General features: G+C 38.9%; 2 protein-coding genes across 2 annotated transcripts in view; both read left to right on the top strand.

Annotated features, from left to right (window-relative positions):
* Nucleotides 1–2,336: 2,336 nt before the first annotated feature.
* On the top strand, nucleotides 2,337–3,844 carry LOC102785459 (cytokine-like protein 1). The gene is made up of 4 exons (XM_006784994.1): nucleotides 2,337–2,489; nucleotides 2,722–2,766; nucleotides 2,997–3,143; nucleotides 3,800–3,844. Exons 1-4 carry the CDS (start codon nucleotides 2,337–2,339, stop codon nucleotides 3,842–3,844), a joined length of 390 nt encoding a protein of 129 aa, XP_006785057.1.
* Nucleotides 3,845–6,672: 2,828 nt separating this feature from the next.
* The window catches only part of stk10 (serine/threonine kinase 10), a 38,004-nt gene continuing 18,584 nt past the window's right edge, over nucleotides 6,673–26,092 (top strand). The window contains exons 1-4 of the mRNA XM_035905349.2: nucleotides 6,673–7,169; nucleotides 17,848–18,012; nucleotides 22,762–22,810; nucleotides 23,395–23,544. Coding sequence (XP_035761242.1) covers nucleotides 7,011–7,169; nucleotides 17,848–18,012; nucleotides 22,762–22,810; nucleotides 23,395–23,544 — 523 coding nt within the window. The 5' untranslated portion in view covers nucleotides 6,673–7,010. The remainder of the gene's footprint in view (nucleotides 7,170–17,847; nucleotides 18,013–22,761; nucleotides 22,811–23,394; nucleotides 23,545–26,092) is intronic.

The raw sequence follows: 26,092 nt of genomic DNA, 5'->3' as shown, positions 1-26,092 counted from the left end.
CCCGCGTGCGTCTTGAGAGAGGCACGTTTCGTGGGCTGCTGTAGCGGGGGCTGAGGTTTCCCTTTTTTCCACGAATCTTTACTCATTAATACTTCTGTAGTGAATTTCCACATTGAGAAAAATCTGATTTCCTATTCAGCCCCCGCCCCCCCTCAGCTATTAAAAATCACCCAATGCTGATCTTCTCTTACTGTATAGACCATCACCTTGAAATTGCCTCATATTGCTTGTTTCCCTATAGTTGCCACCATGGAGTCAGTGTTCATACTGAGTTGACAAGAAGTTGTAACCACTTCTTGGCACCAGAACTGTTTCCACCAGGTGCCCCAGGTGAAAGTCTCTTTATAGTCCAGCTGAGACTGCTGCACCATAATAGCTTTTAAAATTATATGGAAATAGTAATTAGCGTCCATAATTCTCCATGTATAATGTCCCTCTAGTGTTCCATTCTGAGTCTGTGCAGATCTTAGTGTACTTTATTGTATTGTTTCATGCCAGCTATGAATACAGAGTTCATATTCTTGAATAGTCAAAAGCGTTATAAGTTTTCTTATTGCCTACCTGTGAGAACAGACACATAGGTAGTGACAGTCTTTCCACATTTTATAATATATAGTTATGCAGAGACCTACATCCTTACCTATACATGATGATGTAGATGATGATCTTCATTAAATATGTGAAGTATGTTGCTTACTGCAATGCAGTTGGATTTCCTTTTGGCCATAGTTCTTTAGTGCAGCCACTGATTATATATTAACATTTGCAGCCATTAACTACTAACTGTAAAACACATCCATCCATAGTCAGGACTGCACTATTTCCTGCCTCCCACTGCTAATTGAGCAAGCCAAGGTCGAGAGGAGAATGGCTGAGTAGTGGGACTGGGGCATGCAAGACATGCTTACATTGCATTTCCTCTTTATGCCCGTCATGCTAAGACGCTCAGAGTTGGTCATCCATCTTACTGACAAGATCGCCCCACGCTATGAAGTGGGAGCAGATATCATTCAAAACCAGGCCGGTCCCTTATTGGGCATTTGGCAGCATTGGGAAGTTTACATGTTTTTTAGATGTGATGAATAACGGCAGGCTCAGATCACACCTGGGCAGAGATGAAGTCAAGCTACATAACATGCCTCAGGTCATAAAATGCGTCCCTGTTTTCTCAGTTTTGTGAAAATGGGAGATTTTTATTTGCAAAAGGGAAGCTGTCATTGTTATGCCCATTTATACTGGATACAGATTTGAATAGAGGAGTGGTGATTTTTTTTTTTTTTTTTTTGCAGAACTTTTATGCAGAAACTATAGAGCCTACAAGTCTGTGAAATTAGCCCCATCTAATGGATAAAAGTGAGATTGTTGCCTAACAGCAGTTAAACTTTATAGAGCAAGGGTAGTTGGCAAGGCTAGGCTAAGTAACTCTTATATGCCAGCTTTAAAAAAGTGTACAACTCATCTGCTTTATATTTTGAAAATTGATAGTTGCTGCAGTGAAGCTATTTGGTAAGACCACACGTGACATTAACAACCACTTGTTCCCATATTCATAAACAGTCGCTTTTTTGAGTTTGTTCTGTTGCTTCTTTACTTATTCATTTGTTTATTTGGTATTTTAGTTTAGTTATGATGATGCAATTAGTAAAAATCATTGTGAAGCTGATGCTCCAGCCATTAATGGAAAACTAATTCAATGCCTTCATTGGGATATTCAACATCTAAACTATCTGGACTCCTCTCCTCCTGCATAGAAGATATTAAAAACATATATATATAGACTAAGACATGCGCCAATTTAATGCGAAAAGTACTCTATGCTGAGTTGGAAAATTCAGAGTGTGCAGTTAGCTTCACAGTTTTTATGTATCATACAAATAAAAATTATTGACATAAAAAAGTGTATGAAAATGTATCATCTGTGGTGGAGAGAACACTTACCAAATGCTACACATAATCAGAATCTGTAGTTCATTTCCTAACAGTTATCACTGTCAGTGAAAAAAAAAAAACACTGTTTCTAAAGATTCATATATAACAATAAAAAAAATATTTTCTAGCTACTGAGCAGTAATGCAGATACAACTTCAAAGTTGTATCTTTTAGTTTATTTTAAATTTGTATCCATTAGGAGAATCGATGCTGAACTCAAATGCACACAATGCATGCAAATCTGCGTTATTGCATCACAAAGGATCTTCCCCTGTCATTCCTTCACAGTTATTTTGGAGTAAACAAAGGGTGTGTTAAAATCCATCCAGATGCATACGTGGCTCCATGTGAGCGTTGATCACACAACCAAAGCAAAGCTCTGCTGGTACACTAGGTGTCAGTGAGTCATGGCGATCTTTAAACACGTGTTGTTTATCTCATGTTTGATGCCACTGATATTGAGCTACCCTTTCTACCCTCCAACATGCTATACTAAGGTGCTGAGCATGGCCCGGGACCTCACCCAGTGGGCAGCAGACTTGAAATGGGACCCAGAGACTGTAAGTCAGCTTGGTAATTTTTTATTTTACTTTACACTTAAGTGGTATTTTATAACTATTCTAACTGTTTAAAAACTTGTAAATAATAAAGATTTTGTACTTTACATAAATAATTGTATATTATTTCAGCTGGCTTTAGTGACATGAGAAACATGATTTCAAAGAAATCATGGAAAGTCAGGAAAAGTTGTAAAATCTGTGAGACTTGATAGCTTTCATTCTTTTCATCCAGAGTTACTGCATGGCACACATGCCAAATCTCTACATTGATGTTCATGTAAGTATGTCTTTATTATTAAAAGAATAATAAAATGGCATGATTTTTGCCACATAACATTCCGAAAAGAAAATGTTTTCTGCGCTCTCCTTTCTGTCGATGATCTACACGCATTGTTTTGAGTAATCTGGCCGTCCCTGCATTTTTGACGCTCACTTATGTGGTATTTTGACTGCAAACTTTAGCTGCAGTAAATCATGCGCAGGGACACTAATTGTTACTCATGACAGAATGGTTGTGTGATGTACAAAATGAGCACCTACCTCCAAATGGTGGAGGGCCTGCGACAGCGCCGCTGTGCTTACACCAGAGACGTAAGGAAGCTGGGTGTCACTATGCGACAGCTCTTCATCATCATGTCAGAGAGATGCCACGGGGTAAGACAAGACAAGCTGTCTAAATAAGTGTAAACTGTGCCATACTCAATCATATATCAGATATTAACATCCCATCTTGTGGGACTTAAGTGTGGTGTAGTGCATTTGTGCCAGGAAACTCTAGAAACGTCATAAAGTAAATTACAATTCATAGTTAAGATCAAATGTATAGGTCTGATTAAACCAGATTTTTATTGAATATGTAGTCACTGAGCTGCGTTTTAACTCACCCATGCACCTGATATGGTTTCATAAACTGAAAACAGGCTAACAGTGATGAGATGCATTCAAACTAACTGCTGTTTACTGGGTCACTCACTTGGTGATTTCGCAGGATTAAGCAGGGTTTATGATGCAGATTATGAATAACCTTCTGTGCTCTGCGAGCGTTTGATCCCACTCACCTGATCTGTGATGTCAGACCCATCTGGGTCTGCTATTGGTGTCCTGACATGACTGATCTGCCCATCTAGGCGAGGCCACAATGCCTCAGAGAAGGGTCAGAGTAAATTCACTTACATTAGAGAGAAAGGTAACCTTGTGCTGTGGCTTACATAAAGCATATACAAACATTATTTACCAAGTGAAAAACAAGTCACTGCTAAAACGTTCACACCTCCCTCACCGGTGTCCCATGGTGTGTTTTGTTTTCATAGGACTTGGTGTTCACAGCCTTTGACTGCTCTGCCCTGGAGCGCTGACATCCTGGATGCTGAAATATTTCAAGCTGCTCACCGAGAACGTTGATAGAGAGACAGCAAGAGTCTCAGTGGACATTCTTTATTTCTTCAAGTAATGACAGAAAAAAAAAAAAACCTGGAAGACACGAGTATGAGATCACCTGAGTAAACCATATTGTGATTCTGATGTTATAAGCATGTATTCTCTTTGTAATGACATTTATTACCAACCAGATGATTAATCAAAAATATTTTACAGAATAAGATGTATTATTTTTTTTATAATTACACAGGCCTTTTATAGAATGAATAGAGTCACATTTTGGTTGATAGACAGTTTGAATAATTATGCAAAAACTTTTAATGCTGACTAATGAGTTAAACCCTTATGGAAGCAAATTAAAACTGAGCCTTCTGAGTACCTTTGATCTGCCAAATGTGATAAAAGACAGCATTCATTATATTTCTTGCAGGGGTTTTTTTCACACACAGGTTGCCAGATAAGCATATTGCATAGCGCATAGTGGAGGTCATACTGACTGTATTAGGGCAGCGCTTAAATAACAGTAACAGACAAGTAAAAGATCTGTCAGCCAAGACACTTCTATCTTGCTTTTGTCATCTTTAAAAAAAATCTGTAATAGCCACAAACAAGCTACTAAATTGATACTGAGGTGTGACTGTTCTGCTTTTATATGTTCCCAATGTGTAAAATGGACTTTGCAGCACAATATAAGGTTTGGTATTAAAAGTAAGCTCCAGCATGATCCAGCAGTAAGCTTTATTGCATCTTACGATGGAGATATTACAGTTGTTCTTTTGTGCCTTACATGTTTTAAATACAGTCAAAAGTGGAACACATGACACACAACAGTAAGGATTTTGAGGTATCTGCAACTGTCATTTTCATTTGCCATAGCAGGAAAATATCATTTGTGCCCCAGTAAGACAGTGCACTGGTCTTTTTCACTTCATAAGTCATTACATACTACTACAGCTTGTTTCTACTGTGTGAAACAAGCTGATTTATTCAGAACTGGTGATTTAGCTCTTATACTTTTAAGTATAAGACACATTTTCTTGTAATATACAAGCTGGTTTTCTAGGACATTCAGAGGGTTGGTGTGACAGAAGAGGATGGGACAGGGCGAGATAGAGGCAGATGATCTGCTGTGGCAACCCCTAAAGGGAGCCGCTGAAAGAAGAAGATGCAAGCTGGCTTTCTAAGAATAGAAGTTAAATCAATTGAGTTGTCCAAAAATGTATTCTCCTTATGCCTCTAGCCATGCAAATAAAAAAGAAGATGACTAGGTTTCAAGAGAGGTTTAATTTTTCAACACGATTCCAAACGCACTGCCATTGCAGTAAAAGCATACATGGATGGAAAAACACACAATGGTACACACATCAGTCATGGATTGGTCTCCCCAAAGCCTGAACATTATTGAAGCTGTGTGGGACAGAGAACAGAGCAGAAGAGAGCCAATATCCAAGGAAGAGCTTTGAATGTCCTGCAAGAAGCATGGAGAACTAATCCTGAAGACCATTTAAAGAAATTAGTAGAAAGTCTGGCTAAGAGAGCTCATGAATAAAATACTGACTTTTAAGCTTGTTAGAATTATACACACTCTGTTTTTGCCTTAAATATTGCATTTCCATGTATGTTTACACGTTTTTATATATATTACTTGTTTTATTTCTCACCGATATTTCAACAGTCAAAGAAATTTTACAATACTCATACAATAATCTTTAAAACGATCTTGCTCAGTTGTCATGGAAGGTCATTTTCAGGAACATAGATAACCTCCCATATAATCTGTTTGATGTGGACAGCTGGCTGTGTGTCAGACTGATTGCAATAGTGACCGCACAATTCACAATCAGATCTTGATTATGAGTGATTTGATTGCCACCCCCAAGTCCACCTCTTCTCTTTTTATCAGTGCCACCGTCTCCAAGCTTACATTATAACAGTTCACACTACCATGTTGTAAACATTCTCTTTCACACGATAGTGCGAAGTCATGGAAAATGTGTCATGTGATAGGATCTTCAGAGAAAATGAGCTAATAGCAGTGAATTAGAGGTTGAAATAATTATAAATTACATTATTTTTCTTTTGAGAAAGGGCCCCACGGACACCACTTATATAATTACTTATTTATACAAATATCAGGATTGACGACAAGTCACCTTGATAATATGTCCATCATTTTCTTCATTTGCACATCTCCTGACGTCAAATTCCCCACATACTACGCAGAAAAACAATGACTTTCCCACTAGAGGGCGGTGTGGCCTTGCTTTTTCAGTTGAGTGAAGTTTAACCAGCATGCAGCTTAAAAGGAAATACAAACGAAAGTAAGAAGAAACCAGTGCATTTTCTTTTTAATATTGATTAATGAGATTTAAAAAAATGTAGACGAGCTGTAATAAAAAAATCACCCAAATTTGTTTTCTTTTTTGCCCTTTAATGATATATTTTTAAAAAGCAAACAGAACACCTAAACAGAAGAACGAGAAGACAAAATCTGTATATAATGGAGTCCTAACTTCATGCATGCAGTCTATATGTTCTTACAGGGGTTATACTTTGGTATACAGCACAGCTGTTGAAGTTGAAGGAGACGCCGCCGCTGTCAGAGAGCACGCCGAGCATCAACCCGGACATGAAGTCCTGTTTTACCGCCTCGACGCTGTATATCAACCGACTCGTTCTACCCAAGGAACTACATTTCCTACATTTCCATGTCGGCAGCGCGAGCGCTGTTCAGAAACGAGGTGGGGCTATTTTGAATCAACAAGTTGCCCAGCCAGACAGGCGAGCAGCAATTCCATCGTGTCTTCGTAGCAGCAGGTGGTCACCGCGCGCCCAGCACTTAACCACAGCCTGTTAATTGGATTACGCTAAGTTTCCACGTCAGAGCCCCACAGAGCCCACGGGGTGAAATGGACGGAATAGATTAACTTTTTCTTCTTTTTTTGTGAACCAGCCCAGTTCTCTTTTTCTTCTCTCAAGGACGCTGAAAGTGACGCTGTCAATTGGTAGATAAGACTTTCTTTTTAGCGGACTGCACGATTCTGCGTGCCTAGTGCTCTCGTGCTCAAGACTGTTGACAGTTTTTTTTTTTTTTTTTAAATATATTTTTTTCTTTTTAAAGTTGAAGTTAGTACATTGTTAATAATGGCGTTCGGTAGATTCAGTAAACTATTTCGTCTACCCACCATGGATATGAAAAAGAAAGCCAAACAGTACGAGCACGTTAACCGGGACGTCAATCCCAATGACATTTGGGAAATTATTGGCGAGCTGGGCGACGGTGCTTTTGGAAAGGTCTACAAGGTAAGTGTATTCTCAAAAGACACGAGGCACCTGTTGTCTGACAATGCTGTAGAACCCCAAGAACCCCATTCGTCCTCAAATGAAGTAGTCCTCTCGAAATGTTGATGAGTTGCCCGTTTGATGCCTGTTTGTGCTTATGAAAACTTCCTTGAATATCAAAAAGTTACTTAAGTTTACTCTGACAAAATGTAGTAAACGACCTAATATATACTTTATACTAGTTTCATTTCAAATGGGTGTTTCTGTGTATTTTTCCCCCACCTGTCACACACTTTAAAGCCTTGCATCCTTTGGGTGTGGACTAGTTCCATTCACCTGTGGGTGCTGAACCATCCCAGCATTGCTCTAATATGACAGATATCTGAACTATGTTGCTGGTCAAGAGTTCCTATGTTAAACAGACCCATGCAGTCATTACATTTTTAACTTTGGCTGTCGTGTGAAAGTTTTGCTAAATCTTTAGAATCAGCATGGGCGACTACTACTTCTGTGTGGCTCCTCTCTTCTTTTCTCTCTCAGGTCTGACCTCTCAGAACTTGTGTGAATGCAGTTGAAATTATGTATGCCATGTGGAGGATTTAGAAAAATGCCATGATGTGACACCACTGTTGAGTCAGCCTGCAGGGACAGTGAAAGCACCTTAGCACCACCAGCAGCACCACCACCATCAGCACTTTGACTCAGTGGAGATATTTAATCTGGCTCTGTAAGACATTCACTGCCCTCTGCAACGCGGGGCACAGGCCTTCTGTGTCTACACAGCCCAGTGGAGCACAGTGAAGGTCTTTGACACATCAGGGGCCTCAGTGGAAGAAGTGATGCTTTAAGCAGAATTCTGCACTGAACAGAGAGCGCAGTCTTTTCAGAGGACCCCACCTTGTTTAGACTTTTCTTTTTTTTTGTTTTTACTGGAAAGTTTACATACATGTAATGGGGAAATGGGTGTGAAGAGCACCATAAAGCTCACTATTCCAGCAAAGCTATTGCCACGGATGCAATTTAATGAAAAGAAAATAGTAACATGGCGATCAAGTTATAGCTAGAAGTGAAGTTGCATAATTTATCTTAACAGTGAAGCATACTATGAAAACGCACAGTGCTTTGAGTTTTCTTCCTGAGATGCTAAGGCAGGGACCCAGTACAAGGTTCTTTGAATCTGAAGAAACCTCTAATAAGCTGCTGTTTATTACTCAGGTTTTAAGGATTACTCAGGTTTCTCAGTGCAGAAGTACACACAGTCCACTTCAGCTCCAAAGTGTTTAAAGCTAAAGCCAAATGAAAGTGGCTGGTACATCTAGTGTGATTAAGTGCTACTTAGATAACTGGCAAGCTTACAAAATGTAATGTCCCTTCCCCACTATATTTGGCTGGGTTCCTGTTTCTCCTCCTTCAGTTGGTTGGAGGAGGACAGCTCCACACCTGCAGCTGTCAGATGGAGTGGAGGGAGGCAGAGCAAGAGCAGACGATGGCCAAGAGAGGAAACTGTGGGACTGCATCAGGAGACGGCTTCCTCTCGCAGCTCCCAAACCTCAGAATAATTGGCCCATCTGTGGGAGGGAAAGGCCTTGTGTGGTGAATTGTACATGCTTTCAGATGTTAGAAGTATTTGATAGAGCAGGCGTGAGGGAAGGAGGCTCTGTGTCCTGTCACTTGTGAGATCGTTCTACTTGTCAAACTGTTTGGGGGAGGGCAGGAGTCACAAAAAAGATGGTTGTTGATGTGCAATGGGCAGCAGGAGAAGAAAGTATAAATTTCATGTGTCGGACACTGCTGCTTGTAGAGCTTCTTTTTTGTTTCGGTCTTTGAGATTGAGGACAGATTTGTGTAATTGTGCAGTTTTGCTAGAGAGTACCGAGTGCTCCACACAGGCTGATTCTCCAAAGGTTAATGTCACCAGCAGGAGAATAACAACTCCCAGGCTTAAGGGTAGTGTTAAGGACAAATCAATCTATGTGTGTGCGTGGCTGTAACCCAGGAACAGTGTGAAAGAAGGATCTCATAAAATGCAATATACTCCCCCAGTTATCGAATATATTCTTCCCTGTAGGTGAAACTGTACTTTTCCATTATTGAAAGGCTGCTAGGAAAAAAATATGACCATCCATAAAACTTAAGCCTGTGTTTCTAACCTTTTTATTGCTGGAGATTGAGGGTCAAAATATTGTGCAAATATGTGTCATCCAAGTGCTATAAGTACTTTTTTTCTTTAAGCGTGCACTTGTGTTGGTTGATACTTTGATGCATAAATTACCTAAATGCAGAATATTCATTTTGTTAATGAGTCTGAGTATCACAGGACACTGCAGATGCAAACATGTACTCAAACATGCTGTTGTTTACACCTTCTGGTGCTCTGTTAATGAGGTTAAAGTATCACTGTCCAGCAGCAGTTAAATGGGATTATAGAGCAGCTAAATGGAAAGCCGATGTTTCTAACACTGCATTTATCACTCGAGGGCCAAACATATCTTTAACCTTAGAGCACATTTTACTTGTCAGTAAGTCAGTTTTGACCACAAAAAAAAAATCTGTGTGCAATCAGTGCTACGTTTAGATTCAAATTGCAGTTAAATTTTATTAGCGCTAGTTATGCTAAATTGCATTTTGATGCTTGTTATCAGTCGTTTACATGCTGGTTTGTTTCGCAATGTAATACAAACACCCACAACACTGTGGCACTTCTGTCTCCCTGTAGGCTTTTTTCTTTTTTTTTAAAACCATCACTGACTAATCAAGTCTCATATTCCACTTCCTGCAGCTCCAGTGTGTCAAAGGATGATGTCTTTGCTCTGTCTCTCTGTGCGTGTTTGCACTTGTTGGAAGGAGTCCTGCGCTTGTGTATGAAGGTGTTGTGGCTGCAAGTGAGGCATGAAACAATTGAGTTGTATAGCCCTTCTCACTAATTAATGAGCCACGTGCCACTGAGCACACTAGCCTGCTGCTGCTAGTGAAGTGTTTCCATAGACACACACAGGCTTTAAGGTTACGCGCTGTCAAATTCCCTTTGTGGGATGAAAAGCGCAGTGAATCTTGTCCCTGTTGGTCTGACAGTGGGTTCAGCCTGGATGTTGTGTAGTAGAAAGTGTGTAGGTGGCCTCAGCTATGGCAAAAACGAAACGAGTACAGTAGTCGGCCAAGTGTTTAGGCCACAGTACTTAATGTAACGGATCTGATCATCTTTAAAACTTTCAAAAAACTCTATTTATGCACATTAGGTTGGAGAAATGTGGTCATACACCGGGCCAAAATGTTGTGGGAAATCCTGGACTGGTTAAAGGCATAAAACAAGACATTTCTCTTCTATGTAGTGTTTTTGTAAGACTTGCAGAAAATCACTTAAAATACGATTACCGTCTACTGTGAAGTCAAAGAGAAACTCACATGGTGAGTAGGAGGGGGCAAAGGTTGCAACTTCCTTTTTGTGAAGGAAAGCCGCAAGGTTCATATGAAATGCTCACAGTTATCAAGAATGGCTCCAAGATGAATGTTTAAAAAGACTTCAGTGGCACTGTCGTCACTGCTCCCGAGAGCAGGGTTTCCCTGGGTCTAATCTCAGGGAGCAGCTGGGCCCACGGTGACTGATAAGAGCCCAGCTGGATGGGTGTGGGCTCAGAATGGTTGGAGTCCCTGTTATCCTCGTCATGACATTGTCATCGGCATTTACAAAAGCCTTGATCTGTGTTTCTAGTTGTAGGTCTGAGGTTAATGATCTACATGATAATTTCTGATATGTGTGAGTTCATACTCGGACAGCATTAGCAATCGAGAAAATGAAAGATGTAGAATTTTCAGTTATATCAGATTTTCTACATTTTGGAAATTTAACATCAAACCATAATGTCTCATGTGTCACTTGTACACTTTTTCTGATTAATCTGGTAATCATGCAGTACTTGCCCGAGCTTGGTTTTGTGGTGTGCTTTAAATAAGACCGTATAAACCCTCCAGTGTGGTGCTTGCTTCTTCTAGTCTGCACTCAGGAAGTTTGACTCCTTTGTCATGAAAGTCAAGGTTTGAAGGCCTGTGTATCACTGATTAAAGAATTAAGTGTTACAGGTTTTCTTCCAAGGCTGTCTGTGGTATTGTATGTTATAACTTCCTGCCTCCCTGACCTGCTTTGTTTTTGTGACTTCGGGTTGAATTTGGGGCATGTTGCAATGTTGATCACAACTTTCACATCCCGAAAAGGCTCATTGCTTCATTGTTAAGCAGTTTTTGTACAAATTTGCTCCAGTCAGGTATCCTTTGCCCAGTAGTCTGTAAATTCATACATTTGTGCCGTCTTTACAGTCAGTGGTTTTGATAGAGGAGGAAGAGTCATGCTCTGGCGTTGATAGAAGAAAATATGTCAAACAATCTTTGTTCTTCACTGATGCGTTTCGCTGTAAGAGCTTCTGGTATTTCACAATAGAGCCATAGCTACATTCATGTCTTTAATCTATTTTTTTTAAGGTAGGGGTTAGCCATAATGATTGGGTTTGCAGAGCCATTCACATGTCTAGGTGAAAGGTAAGCACTGGCTACGCAGCCTTGAAACATTTTAGTCACTTTTCTTCTTCTCTGCTGTAAAATGAGTAAACTTATTTTACTTACTTTACTTTCTTCTTGAGATTAGACCCAGAGAAGCCCTGCTCTTAGGAGCAGTGACAACCACACTGAAGCCGTTTTATCATTCATCTTTACTTTCTTGGAACTTAAAAAACCTAATAAACAGTAGCAGTGGCAAATTAGTAATTTCCTTTCCTGTTAAAAATATGTCATGTGAGAGTTATAGGTATGCTTCCTTGTGCCTTTTTTTGGAAGAACATTTTTACTATGTCACATGAATGCATCATATCCAGTAAATAAAAGATGATGACTACATTAGTTTTCATACTTTACTGGGTAACATACTTCCACATAAACCATTTATACTGTTGACCTTTACGCCCAATCAGTATTTTCTATTTTTTATCACAAAAAAAAGCCACAATCCATTACTCCGTAGTGGCTTGTCAGTTTGGCCTAAAGTGTAGGGAGCTTGGGGATGGGGGGGCTCCAAGATAGTGGCTCGGGCCCTTCTCAAAAGCTGCGAACAACAACCTCTACCAAGACGATAGGAGAGCTGGTGACTTGACTGGGTGGATGAATCCAGGCAAATGCACTTTTCAGTCACTTCTACTTCCTGTAAGGTCTAATTGCTGTGCGCAAACAATAGCAAAAGGTGACTCAGACGAGCTTTAATTATTTTGATCAGCTCATTTCTTTCCCACCTTTAAGTGAGTGTCAAGCCCACTTTAGAAGCATTTGCTTTCTGATTCATACTGGAAATGTGAAGGTGGCAGAGGCAATAAAAAGGAAATTAGGACTACAAAAAGTGAGTCAAAGGCATCCCCAGCAGTAATGACACCTTTGATTTTGACACTGTTGCCTGACTAACCAGAAATACTCAAATGTTCCACTTGGCACTTGAGACAGCCATCACAGAACAAGAGATAAATAAGTCAACATCCTACATGTAGCTGTTTAACATGTCCTGCTTGTGCCATACTTTGCTTCTCAATAAGAGGTGTGAGTTATATATGTGAGCTAAGGACCACATTCTTGCTGGCAGACATGTGGGAAGGGCCTGTAGGGGCGAGGCGGTTCACAGGTTTATAAAGGGACAAAGGTCTACCGTGCACACATTCTCCTGAAGGGAGCTGTATGTGTTTAATGCCTGTTCAGCCTGTAGGTGAGTGACCCCAGAGAAAGTTCTCTGTGTAATCAGTCACATAAGGTCACCTGGTCCCTTGACATGTCACTTAATTAGTTTTTTTATGTTCTTAACAATAACAAAGATACATTTTAAAAATGAGGAAAAAGTTAATCTAAGTTTATTTTTAAGGTTGAGATTAGGGTTTTAGCTGCTGTATTATCCAGGCATGTGCTTTTGAATCAAAACATCCACATTAATCATTAATACTTTAGTCAACACAGGATATTTAACAATATTGCTTCCAGTCCTGATTAACTTTGAAAAGACTGCCACACAAACACAGGAGACTGGAAGTGTGTGCTTTTGTATGTTTATGTTTACTTAGTCTATCAGTACCTACAGTATGTGTGGAGGTGGACACACAGGACAGTAACATCTGTCCTTGCCCCTTTTTAATTCTTTTGTCTAGCAGGAGCTTCAGAAAGTAGTATGGGGAAACTAAGTCAGGCAGGTTTGGCAGACACATTTTATATTTACAACTTTGCGTACAAAGTGAGGAGGATGGCCTGGGTTTATTGCACATGTGTTACATTAAGTAGACTGAAAACCATATGAGAGACTTAAATCACCTTCAGAAAGATAGGTACAGAGGCACTCTGATAGTAGGCTGGTGTATGATTGATTAAAAAAGCATAAAGAAAATGAAAAGATGCAGAAGAAATGTTTTGTTTTCACAGTCTGAGATATTATTGCTCTAAAGGTTGCCAGAAACTATTTTGATAGGGAAATAATAATTTTTCTAATCTGAATGCTAAGAATTTGATAGCAACAGGCTCACAAATGGTAACTCTGTTGCAATCTTTGAGTTATGCAATGTTGGAGTAAACAAAATATTTTTTGGCAACTTTTTGGTTTTTAATAGACCAAATTAATCTGCAGATTAAATAATGGCAGTATTTAATTGCCCAACAGCCCAAATTATAAGTCTGTGGTCCAGGTTAATAACTCAGCATTATGTAGTCTGTTAGTTGATGTCTGGTTTAATCAGATATTTTCAGAATTTACAAAATTCAAAGTGAACAAATGCTTAGGCTGTCTGTTTAAATGCCACAAGAGCAAATGGTAAAACGGACAGAGAGCTTTGAACCATGAGGACAGAGAAGAAACAAGTTCTTTAGGTAGAAACCATGGAAACCAGACCAAAACAAAGCCTAAGACATTTGTTCTCCTCTGGAGTAGAGTCAGAGGAAGTAAAGAGTCATTGGGTTTAAAACAGTGTTGTCTCGTGGGATGGCAACGGCTACAGTATTAAGTTGACTATATTTCTTCTCCTTAAGGGGTTGTGGGTGTGTCGTCGTCATGTAATAAATTAGATGTTAATGTTTTCAATAAAGCGTGATATTTTTCCCTATTCAACTTTAACATCTGGTGCTCGAGTATGCTTTTTAAAAAGTGGAGGAACTTTAGTTATGTCATGAGTGAACATGTTAAGAATGCTGTAGGTGGCCCCTGGGCCAGCTGATATCAGTGTGTGTGTCATCTGCTCTATAACAGATGAGTTGTGTAGGAGTTGCAAGTTGGAAAACTGTTACAAGTTATAAATGTTGTCATATTTGTTGCATAAAGTGCAAAAAAAAAAGGTACAATCCTTCTTGTATGGGGCGATGTGGTGGAAAACATTTTCAATTTTTTAGTTGGGTGCAATAAGCACACTACCATTTATACACCAAAACGTGCACATATGACTGCGTATACTTGTGCACTGATGTGGTGCTAGTTTCCAGAAATTCAGCTTGTCCTTTGTGAGATTTGATGTTTGTTCCTTTTAGTGGAATGTATACAGATGGTAAGGTGCATATATAAACACGTTTGTGTTTATATACCATGCTTGAGGATCCTCATTGACGTAATGCATTCCTCACTCCACACAAAAAGGACCACATAACTGCAGGACACTCACTTCTCTCAGTCTGCCCATTGAGTCTACCCCCAACCAGCTGAAGCCCAGAGGCACATTCCTCTGCCTTGCTCCCACTGAGATGTAAAGGGGTGTGTATGTGCGTGCGTGCATGCCCGCATGTGTGCATGAGAGACAGGCCTTTCTGAGTAGAGTCTGTCTGATGTATGATTTTTTTTTTTCTTTTTTAATTAAACGATTGATATGGATATTTGAATTAAAAATTAAATGTTTCAATGTATTGGTCAATATTTGTATTCTTTTTCTTTCAAACACATAAACTCCACCGACTCCCCTAACATTTGTCATGTTTAGCTATTTGCTCACTCGGTTATGCTTTGCCCGACTGTTCTTGTCTACCCTGTTGTCGTGTTTGCGATATTGTTGTGTGTCGGGATATTCCAAACACATATTCCATTTGTGTTGCCAACAGGGAAGTTGCAAATATCTGAAAAAGGAAATATTGGAATTTTAAATATCCCAACATGGGTAATAGTTGGACGCTAGCTATGATTACTGATAGTTTTTAGTGCTGCTTCTTTCACGCAAAAGTGAAACAGGTGTTGTGTTTCATGTCCACACTGGTATAGGTAAAAGGGAAACCTAACTGATTTGTTTACATTAGTTTGTAAATAGATTAGAAAAATGCTTAAGGAGTGTGTAAGTTTAACCTTTCTCTGAATCATTTTACTTTACACTCTACTAGTAACTAGAACTCCAATAAGCCTTCTGGAATTCAAGTTACCTTTTACTTAACAAGGAAGGCAGGTCTGACAAGGAAGAATTGTACTAAATGAGAATTTCTTAAGTGTCTGGAGAGTTTCATTTTGTACAAGGAAGTTAAGAACTTAAAAAAAAAATCGGTTGTACTAAAATTAAGGTTACCCACACAGTGTTGACTGTGTTTGTCAGATGTGTGTTTTCCACAGACATGTAGTTGGAATTGTTAGCTTGTCAAAACATGCATTTCTTTGGAAATCTGACCCCAGATGGTGACTTTGTTGAAGCTGATACAGCGCTATTGCAGAAAGCTGTAATGTTAGCAAAGCAGTTGCGAGGGTTTGGTGTCTGTGTTTACTGTTGAGACTTGTTAACAGACTGATTGTTTGATGGCAAGAGATCACATCCTGTTGAGTCACACTTTAGGTTAATCTGCTGGGGAAAGTTTAACTTCTCCGGAGCTCTGTTAGGTAAACGCGCATAGTCCAAGACATACTGCGATGAGGATGTGTCGCTGTGAACCTCATGTGTTTGTTCAGATGTTTTCCCACAGCCTCTGTAAACCATGAAGGATTCAGATACCAGACTTAATATAGTCTGTTTCTGCAGGCCACTGGGTGGATGTAGACCACAACAGGGTCCAGATTTCACCAGAATAGGCAGTTGTTTCTTTTTCTTAGTTTTTTCCTTATTTAGTCATAAAATGAAACACTTGTGCTCATTATATGCACATGCATTGACCATATTAATCAGACAACATTCATGATCGTGATGAAACCATCACTTCCTAGATATTAGATTTTTACAGCAAAGAAATTGAATTGATATTTTTTAGGGCAGGTTTAAATGAGGTGTGGCAGATGACCCCGCCTTTAGCTATTTGTTGTCGACTCCACTTTAAGTCTTCATTTGTCTCCAGTTGAACACTAACAATGACTGGAGTGAATATTTACTTCTGACTGTAGAAACACATTGAAAAAAGCCTGCCTCATACACGAGAGAGCGTCATGTGTTTGATGCTGTTTGAGTCACTCTGCAGTTTGAATGTTTTGTTGCTTTATTTTCTTCGCTTTACCTCTCAGAGTGATGAGGAATTCTTTGTCTATGCGTGTGATGGGTTTGGCTAAAGTGGCATTTTCTTCTTTTCAGTTCCTCTGACTCTTCAGTTGCTCAGGGGAGGGTGTGGAGCTTCCTTTCCAGTTTTGCCTGTAAATGTTAGTCAGCATTTTAATTGCTGTCTTGTGGATCTTGGAGTGTCTTCTTCCGTTTGGCTAGAGCATGGACAATAAAGCCCAGCACAGATTGTGATCAAAGTTATCTCTTTTGAACAAACTAAGACTTGAGACTCTTGGTGCCAGATAAACTATGCAGGGCACGTTACCATGATTCCCCAGTGCATTGATTGGAGTGGAAAGTTATGTACTAATTTATAAATGCAGCTAGTTCATTTAAAAAGATTATTCATGCAGTCTACCAAGAGCAGAGCAAATTAGTTTTTCCAAAAATGAGCAGACCTGACAAGGTAGTGAGTAAGATGATATAGTGTATGCTCAGGTTTTACACATGTGTTTCTCTCTGGAAACTGTAATTCTGTGCCTAATCTCAGGCATTGTTCTGTCTCTAGAAACTCAGAGTGAGAACGCATTGAGGGACTCATTTAAGGACGGAGCTAATGCTTTAGCACCGAGCTCCGAGCTTTGAGCCATCCATCTTTGTCAATTATGAGCTCATTTTGATAATTTCACTGCCTGACATTCCAAATAAATTACCACTCTTACGGGAAGCTATCACAGTCACATGAGGCTCAAAATGAGACGTGCCCCTAGCACATTTTACTGTAAATTGCACGTTGCAAAATTCACATTTGTATGATTTTAAGTACTGTGGAAAATTTAGAGAATCACCTACCAACACATTTTGTATTAATTATGGCTAGCTGGAAAAATACCTCTGACTACCCCATGACACTGCACCTCTTTAGTTAATCACCAACTGTAGATTTTCAAACAAAAAGGGGGCCTTTGAACTGTAAATGTGGCCCTTAATCTTAACATTGGTCATACTGTGTATTTATTTATTTTTCCCTGTTATATGGGCCATGAAAAATTAAATGTTGGCAATAACCTTCCGCACTGTTGATGTTTTCTGTATAACTAAATGATAAAAATTGGTCTCTCTGGAGACCTGAAACACTTAAATTCACAGGGTTGGTTAATTTTGCTTTGAAAGTCTTTGAGCACAAAAATGGGAGTAAAATGAATTGAAAAAGGTCTGCCATTACTCATGCATGTTTCATTTAACATTGATCTGTTTTCCTTTCACAGGCCAGAAACAAGGAGACAGGAGTTTTGGCTGCTGCCAAAGTGATCGAGACCAAATCTGAGGAAGAGTTGGAAGATTACATAGTCGAGATTGACATCTTGGCTAAATGTGACCACCACTACATTGTCAAGCTGCTTGACGCTTTCTATTATGAGAATAAACTCTGGGTAGGTAATGCTGAAATCTGAATGAGCAAATCAGACTCAAGTTAAAAACCACAGACTTGCTGCCTTCTGGCTCTTTGTTTTATTTTTCTTTGGCTGAACATTGTCAAAGAGGTTAACCACAAACACTGACACACTATCTTTACACATTTTAACATGATCTGGATGGAGAAAAACAAAACAAAGCAATTAAATAAATTAGACCTTTTTCAATGATTTTAGGCTGAAATTAGATTGGTGCATAATGCACTAAAGGAACTTCAGTTGTCTTCCTCTCAAAACCACTCATAACCAGGACCCAAAAAAGCCATGACACACAAACCTCAACAGTCAGTGAAGAGGGTCAAAACAAATATTTTCACTGTGCATGTTGAATGGCTCGTGGGATGTTCCGTTTCACTCTGTGACAACTGTTTTTATTGCAACAGTTTTATCTTGAGTATATTTCTCCTCCATATGCAAGATTTGTTGTACAAATAGTGATAAGAAGAGTCTATTGCCTAAATAGGAATGACAGAAGAACCCCTGGCTGACATAATGCATCAGAAATGACCCTGATGATACTACAAGAATGAGGATTAATCTCAGCTATTTTCCCCTGCTCTTGAATCATTTTTTTTCTTCTCACACACACACTGGGTCAGTGTAAACTTTTCAACTCCCTCTGTAATCTCCCACTCTATCTGGCCAAGACAAATGGTGACCTCACGTCGGGGCATGATTTTAAATATTTGAAGAATTACAAGGCAGTGTTAAAGCTAAAGATAAAGATTATTGCGGTTACTAGAAGTGCAAAATGTAGATGTTTAGTTTGGCATGTTTGTGACTTTTCTGTTAGTTATCAGTTAATTATTAAGCATTAGAATTGTAAGCCTTAAATCAAGCATGACAGGACTCGTAAGCTATTAAAATTTAAGTTAACACTTAATGAACTGCTGATCAGTCAAAACTTTACCAGAGGTGTAACGCAACAAAACCAAACTCATGTTTTAATAAAGAATTAATGTACTAAAAATTGCTAATTCACAATGTAATTATGCTTTATTGCATACATGCATTAAACCAACAATGAATTTAGTAGTTGACCTAAATAAAATGTGGAGGGGGTTGAACATTGCCCATGAGTCAAAGCTGGACCCTGTGCAACCGTTAGGTTAGCTTGATAAGTTAAATGTACAAACCTCTCTGCCTGTTACTTTCAGACCACATGTTTCCTGTGTTTTGTGGCTTCAGAGTAACAGGCCTTGTTTGTCATGTGAATTCTGAGCTGTCTCCAGTAACTAATGTGTTTCTCTGTCTAACACATAATTACACTCAGTGTCTTAAAAGTATTGAAAATGTTTTTAAAATGTATGTGAAGTATCTGTGTTAAAGATTGTCACTAAAGTGACAACTGGTTGTCTGTAATTCGTCTTTACAAGAGCACAATCTGGAAAAGTTTCTACACCTCATTGCTGTAAGTGCAACAATTAGCCCAGTAGTTACTGGTGGTCAGGCCTTGGTTACCTCCAATTGGGTGGACTGGGCAGTATAAGTCAGTGCATTCCAGTGACGACCCACCAGCTCTGCTTTCTACCACAAAGAGAGAAGACAGTGAGAGGCTGTTTGTTCCAATCTGGTCTGGAGGTTAGCAAGGCAGCCTGGCCCACAGCGTGAGAAAAACGGGGCCTTTAACGTGGAGATGGGACTGCTGATGTCAGCACTGAGAAGAACAAACAGGGAGAGGCAAAGAAAGACGCAGGAGAAGAGAGGATTTAAACAGATAGCTAAGAGAATATTTCATATATTTAGCATGTAAAAGTACATTATCCCTTAGTATTAGTCATAGTTAGCTATGCAAATTTTCTTTTTCTTTTTTTCCCTCCTAATGAGCGCTCTATCTCTAAACGGTCTAATACTACAAAAATCTGTGTTACTTAAGGCATGTGTAACTTGGCACTGTCAAATGTGTCAGTGGTCAGAAACTCATGAGGTAGGCTTAAAGTGGGTAATGGGTCAAGTCTTTTTTTTGTGTGTGGACCGGGTGCAGCCTAAATGCCACTACAAGTTTTGCCCATTAAGACAAGCTTATGGCTAGGTTGAGGGAATCAAGTTTCACCCACAGTCTGTAGGCCTGGATTATATTGAATTTGTAATATTATATATAATCTTAAATAGGTCAACAGTACCTAGTCCTAGATACAGTGAGAAATTGTAAGTGCATTACTCTAGTCAAGCGCTGTACTGTTTGACAAAGAAAGTTGTTTTTTTTGTTTTTTTGTTTTTTTTTACACCACCTTGTCTGCGTTTTTTAAGGTTTAGTTATCCTTGATTGTATAACATTTTTTTTGCTGGCAAATAGCCTTTTACTTTCCTTTGCCGTCTGTTAAATTGAGGTAAGAAATCACTGTGAAGGTACAGAGTGGCGAACTGGAGGAACACTGCGGTGTCAGCTAAGCCTGCTCCATTTATTTTAAAGCTTTTAGGGGTTTGTAGACTTTGTCAAGTTGCGTCCAGCTGTACTCGGAAGAAAAAGGCACTCATAAATTGTCCAAATGAAGAACACCTAACAACCTAACACTTGAAGATAAAAAATCACCCCTTTAGAGTAAAATGTGAGATATATCTCTAAACAGGGGATGAAATACACTGGCTTATTGTTTAGTTTTTGTTTTTTTTTAAGTCTCACTCTGACTCAGATACACAGGGACACTGAGTGTACGTGTGTGTTCAGCCCACAGTGGTTATGAATATCATGCAGCTTGACCAGTTGGAGCGCATTCTTTACCCACAGCATCACACGTCATCCAAGATTCTTTCACGCAGCGAGAACAAATCTTTGCTGCAGGCACACTGATGACTACACAAACCAGTTGCTTCTGTCACAGCCGAGTAATGTACTAGCTGTTTAGTTTGGCCAGCGCTTTGTGCTACCACTAAAGTGCAGTTCGTTTAACTTGGAGAGTGGTTTTTAAACAGAAGTGAAAAAAATGGGCAGTGGTGAGCAGGAACAAGGATGTGGTTTGTAATAAAAGGTGTGATTAACCACCCTCTGTAGTGTTGAGAATATGCAAAATAAACAAAATATTTTCAGAGTGTGTATATATACTGATAATATTGATGGGAAGAAACTGCACATCAGTTGGTACACATTTTAAAATAATACATTCTGTTCTTATTTAACTTTTTCAGATCATAATGGTGGAAGGATGCATATCAACAGGAAATGTTAATTTTTGAAGTGTGTGCGAAACTATTTCCTTAATAATCTTCTTACTTGAAGAATAAAATGCTAAACCTGACCTATGTTAGATTTCTACGGAAGCGTAGAGCTGCCACCCAGGCAAAAGAAAAATACAAGTGTATCACGTTATAACGTGAAAAGTTTATTGTTCTAACAAGATACTTTTCCCGTTTGTACAATATACTATCCTGTTTGTACAATATACTTTTCACGTTTGAACAACATAATATCACGTTATTACAATATACATAATTATCACGTTTGTACAATATAAATATTATATTGTACGAACGTGATAATTATGTATATTGTAATAACGTGATATTATGTTCTAATGTGATATTATGTTCAAATGTGAAAGGTATATTGTACAAACATGATAGTATATTGTACAAACGGGAAAAGTATCTTGTTAGAACAATAAACTTTTCACGTTATAACGTGATACACTTGTATTTTTCTTTTGCCTGGGTGGCAGCTCTACGCTTCCGTAGATTTCCGTTTCTTCTTTGTTGATCAAATAGTGGAATCTTAAAACAGGTTTTTAGCTACTGTAAAACAACTTAAACACGTGGTAAAACTTCGATCTAGTTCAAAGATATAAAAGCTGGAAACATGCGTCATACACAGGCCAGACAGTCAGCTGTTTATTTAAAAAAAACTAAAAATCTGATATGAAACTAACTTTTAAACAGACTAAGCAAAATGGAAGATCGCTGATGACACATGGCAGAGCCCAAACGAATGAAGTTTGTCAGCGTGACAGAAGAGCATTGTTCCACCTGGTGTTCAATGCCAAGAATGGCAGTCCTCATATTCTGAATCTCTGCAAAGTATGTGCGCCTTCACGTGACCGCGTGTACACAGAGGTATGCATAGTTTCATACCGTCAGACATGCAATGGTGTGGTTTCACCTTTTGGTATTTGTCATTCATTGTGCGGGTTTGTCTGGGCTGAAACTCCACGCCTTGTCCAGCGCCTGGCTGATGCTTTGACAGTGTTGCCATAGCAAGAAAGACTGATGATTGTTAAAAAAAAAAAAAGAGATCACACAGCAGGTATGCTTCGTAGTACCAAGAGTTCAAAACATAATTATAGATGAAGTATGTGCTGTGAAAGAAGTTCAATCTTACTATTGTTTTCTAATAGGTGTGTTTGAGAACATGGCTAATAAGACTCCATTTAGGAAACGTCTTCAGTTTTTACCTCCTCCATCTGCCTTTGCTTTTACTTTACTGCTGAACTGATGTGTGTTTGGCAGTTTTTCTCTACAGGTAGTGATGACATAATTTAACAGGAAGGACACACTTCTGATATAAATTTAGATTTTCTGCTTTTATGTGCCACTGAAAATCCTTCATCTTAAAGTATATTGATGTCTCTGCTATCACAGACACATTAAAAGCTTCATCAACAGCTAAGTTCAAACTCATGAAACACAGACTTTCACTGACAGTTTTTCAGCTGTCAGTTTTATTACTTATAATTCCTGGGTTAAGTTTAACATCAGTTTCTCTTCCCCCCCCAGATCATGATTGAGTTCTGCCCTGGAGGCGCTGTGGATGCCGCCATGCTAGGTAGGCCATTCTGTCTCTGTATTTTCATTTAAAAATCTTTTTCCGTTACAACAACAGTTGGTTTCCAAACGTCAGGGAGTGTTTTTATTTTTTTGTCTTTTTTTTTTTAAGTCAAAAGTAGTTCTTAGCTTTCATGACCGTATATGTATTTAAAAATCTCAAATTTATCAGGCAGAAAATCCTGAAAAACAGCATCATACTACAGCCTTATTAATTTGACCTTGAAGCCTTGAAACAGTCAGACATAGTGGAGTCCTCCTGTGTGGGAAATCCCCCTGGTGTTTTCACTGGGTAATCCACATCCTCGTAACTGCCTGCACCCCATCTGCAGCTAACCAAACACAGACAGAGATGAAACGAAGTCTACAGGGCAGGATTATCTTGGATGTGTGAAGGTTTTTCTAATCTGGGATTACTTATCGGGTAATACTATCTGATCTGCTATGGTGGGTTTAGTGTTTTTTTTCTCATGGAGCTCACACGGTAGCTCTGCACTCTTTATTTTGCCATGATTGTATGAATTACAAGGATGCAGTGTTCCGTCTCTGTTGCTCTAACCTCTCCTCCTCTCCTGCCCATATCAGAGTTGGATCGGGGGCTGACGGAGCCACAGATTCAGGTAGTTTGTCGCCAGATGTTGGAGGCGCTAGACTACCTCCATGGATTGAAGATCATCCACAGAGACCTGAAGGCTGGTAACATCCTCCTAATGCTTGATGGTGACATCAAACTGGGTAAGTGTTTCGTTTAATGCATTGATCTTTTTTTTTTTTTATTATAGAGGCATCAAGGTGGACAAAATAATGTTTTGTTTTTGCAACCACATTTGTATGAACAGTCAGAAAACTGCAGTACTGTTTTGAAAACTCAGATTTTATTTGATATTCAGGCATAAAATATAGTACAGACTAATACAAAGTATTGGTTGCTTTTCTTATTTGACTCGAGAGCAGTTTTTTAATCTCTTGAAAACATTTGTGAATTGCAACTGTTGCATTTTACTGCTAAATTAATTATTGTAGGACTAATTCCCAGATTAATGTATCATTCACATTGCTCATTGAAGGTTATTTCTGGGGTCTTGGCTAATCTTTAGGTTCATTGTTTCTTTGACATAAATGCATGCCACACATAACATGCACAGTAAGAGGTCCTGCACTCCTCCTTTGCTGCTGTCAGAGAATCGGAAGCACTGTGTGGGAAAACTGTGATCTGAGAACATTGCATATTTTTATTCATTTATTGGCTTTTTGAAGCGTTCCCCACATTCTTCAAATTTTATGGCTGGAAAACAAAAGTTGGATCCATACTCTAGTTTGTTTTAGATTAAAGTGTGGTGTTCTAGTGTAGTGCTTTGTCTAAGTGCCAGATAAGCAAGTGCTGAATTGTCTAAATCAGCGGTCTCCAACCTTTTTTGCGCCACGGACCGGTTTGTGCCCGACAATATTTTCACGGACCGGCCTTTAAGGTGTCGCGGATAAATACAACAAAATAAAACTAGTACCGGTACCGAAAAAAAGAAGATTTAGTCATAACACACGTAAAAAGACCCAGGAAAACAGAGTTAATGAAAAAAACGATAACAAAATGACGCTAAAAACTGATAAAAACCTTGAAAACCATACATTTGACACCCGAGTCTCAACTCTCGCGGCCCGGTACCAAATGACTCACGGACCGGTACCGGTTTGTGGCCTGGGGGTTGGGGACCGCTGCTCTAAATGATTGCATAACATTTAGGATCCTCAGATATGAAACTTTAGATAACTGTTTGTGGCGTGATGTTTTACCTTATTTACTCTGATTGGCTCTCGGATAATTTTTACTGAGCTAAGACAAAAAAAAAGAAAAACTCATATGACACATTTTTGTCAAAAACTGTGCTCATTAAGCTGCATGCCAACAATCTTTCCTGCTTACATTCTTCTCCAGCTCCACCACAGTTGCCTATAATCATTGGGAGTTGCCTCTGTAAACCCATTATGTCATGACATGGACTCATTTACAGTCTTCAAACTTATCTAAATACATGTTAATTCAAACAAGACAGCAATTAAACTATCTTTGAGGTCAGCTAAAATGTCTGATCTTCATGCAGCACTCCTGCAGTTCTTTTTTGGATTAAAAAAGCCTTTAATGACTTTTATGAACTTATTTACAGCAGTTGTGACCAGTGCCAAGAATTGTTGATGATGGCAAAAAAAAAATTGCTCATAATTCCTGTTGCTGTATCCAGGTAACGATAAAAACAAAAGCAAATGAATATTGGATCAGAGGTATCATGCCTTCCTGCTATCATCATGAAGGAAACATTATTTTTAGCCTATACGACTTGCCAATCCGGTTATGCCATGTTATTGTATCCATCGTCTGTCCGTCAATTCACAAGAATCGCTACAACTCCCTACAGTACTGGTCAGAATTTAAAGAGACTTGCTACAGTGATGACCTTCACACAGATTTTTCTCAAACACAACGTCACATTTGTCGTTCTCAGTGGATTTCAATTCAGTTTTTGATGATGATGATAACCTGTGAACAGTGAGGGCTTGTGAGTCAGTGATTACATCTGTCTCCCATCACAATTTTGTAATTTTATTCTCATCAGGAAATCCTTGAGACGTGTCTTTAAAATAGGCTTAGACCCAGAGATCAACTGATTAGAATTTGACGTTTAAAGGTCAATGTGATCTCATGTAACAATTATTTGGGTCATAATAAATTCTAAAGTCAATGGTCTACTTCATTTTGCTATCAAAATGTTATGCAAAGAAAACATTGTTCAGCACTGTAATGGAAAATTACATATTACATATTTTGTCGAATACTAAACTAGTGATGTTAATCTTGGACCCTAATGTAGTAGACATGCGGCAGCGGGAACAAAGGAAAAACTCAGAAATTGGCTTCAAGAGGCAGCAAGCAGCTTCTGACACTAAGACCCTCGAATTTGATGAGTATAAACTCTGACTAATGGGCATAATTGAAGTGGTAAAAGATAAAAGCATAGAGGTTGCCACTAACATTACTTCTGTTCTCCTGCTAAAACCTGCTATTGTGCACTAGTTCTTGGAAGTGTAGAACATAATGAAAGCCCTGTTGTAGGTAATGAACAACTATTTAATCTGTTTTTTGCTGTTTTTACCAAAAATATAGTGTTAACTCTTATTCAATGTAAAATAAAAGGACTGCTTAATTTCAATGTCTCTGAGAAGTAGAAATCATTGCTGCAAAAGTTCAGACTGTTTCAAGTGATGCATTTGACAGTGAAGCCAAAGATTT

The sequence above is a fragment of the Neolamprologus brichardi genome, chromosome 10, assembly GCF_056152115.1.
Source record: "Neolamprologus brichardi isolate AB-2024 chromosome 10, ASM5615211v1, whole genome shotgun sequence".
NCBI classification, from domain to species: domain Eukaryota; kingdom Metazoa; phylum Chordata; class Actinopteri; order Cichliformes; family Cichlidae; genus Neolamprologus; species Neolamprologus brichardi.
Note: the sequence above shows the minus strand (reverse complement) of the source record. Positions and strands in the feature narration are given on the sequence as shown.

Bases quoted from the DNA above. Each gene is read 5' to 3' on its own strand.
- LOC102785459 (XM_006784994.1), top strand. From the start codon at position 2,337: ATGGCGATCTTTAAACACGTGTTGTTTATCTCATGTTTGATGCCACTG. The intron at 2,490-2,721 runs GTAAGTCAGCTT...CTTTTCATCCAG, and splicing joins TGAAATGGGACCCAGAGACT to AGTTACTGCATGGCACACAT. The intron at 2,767-2,996 runs GTAAGTATGTCT...TACTCATGACAG, and splicing joins ATCTCTACATTGATGTTCAT to AATGGTTGTGTGATGTACAA.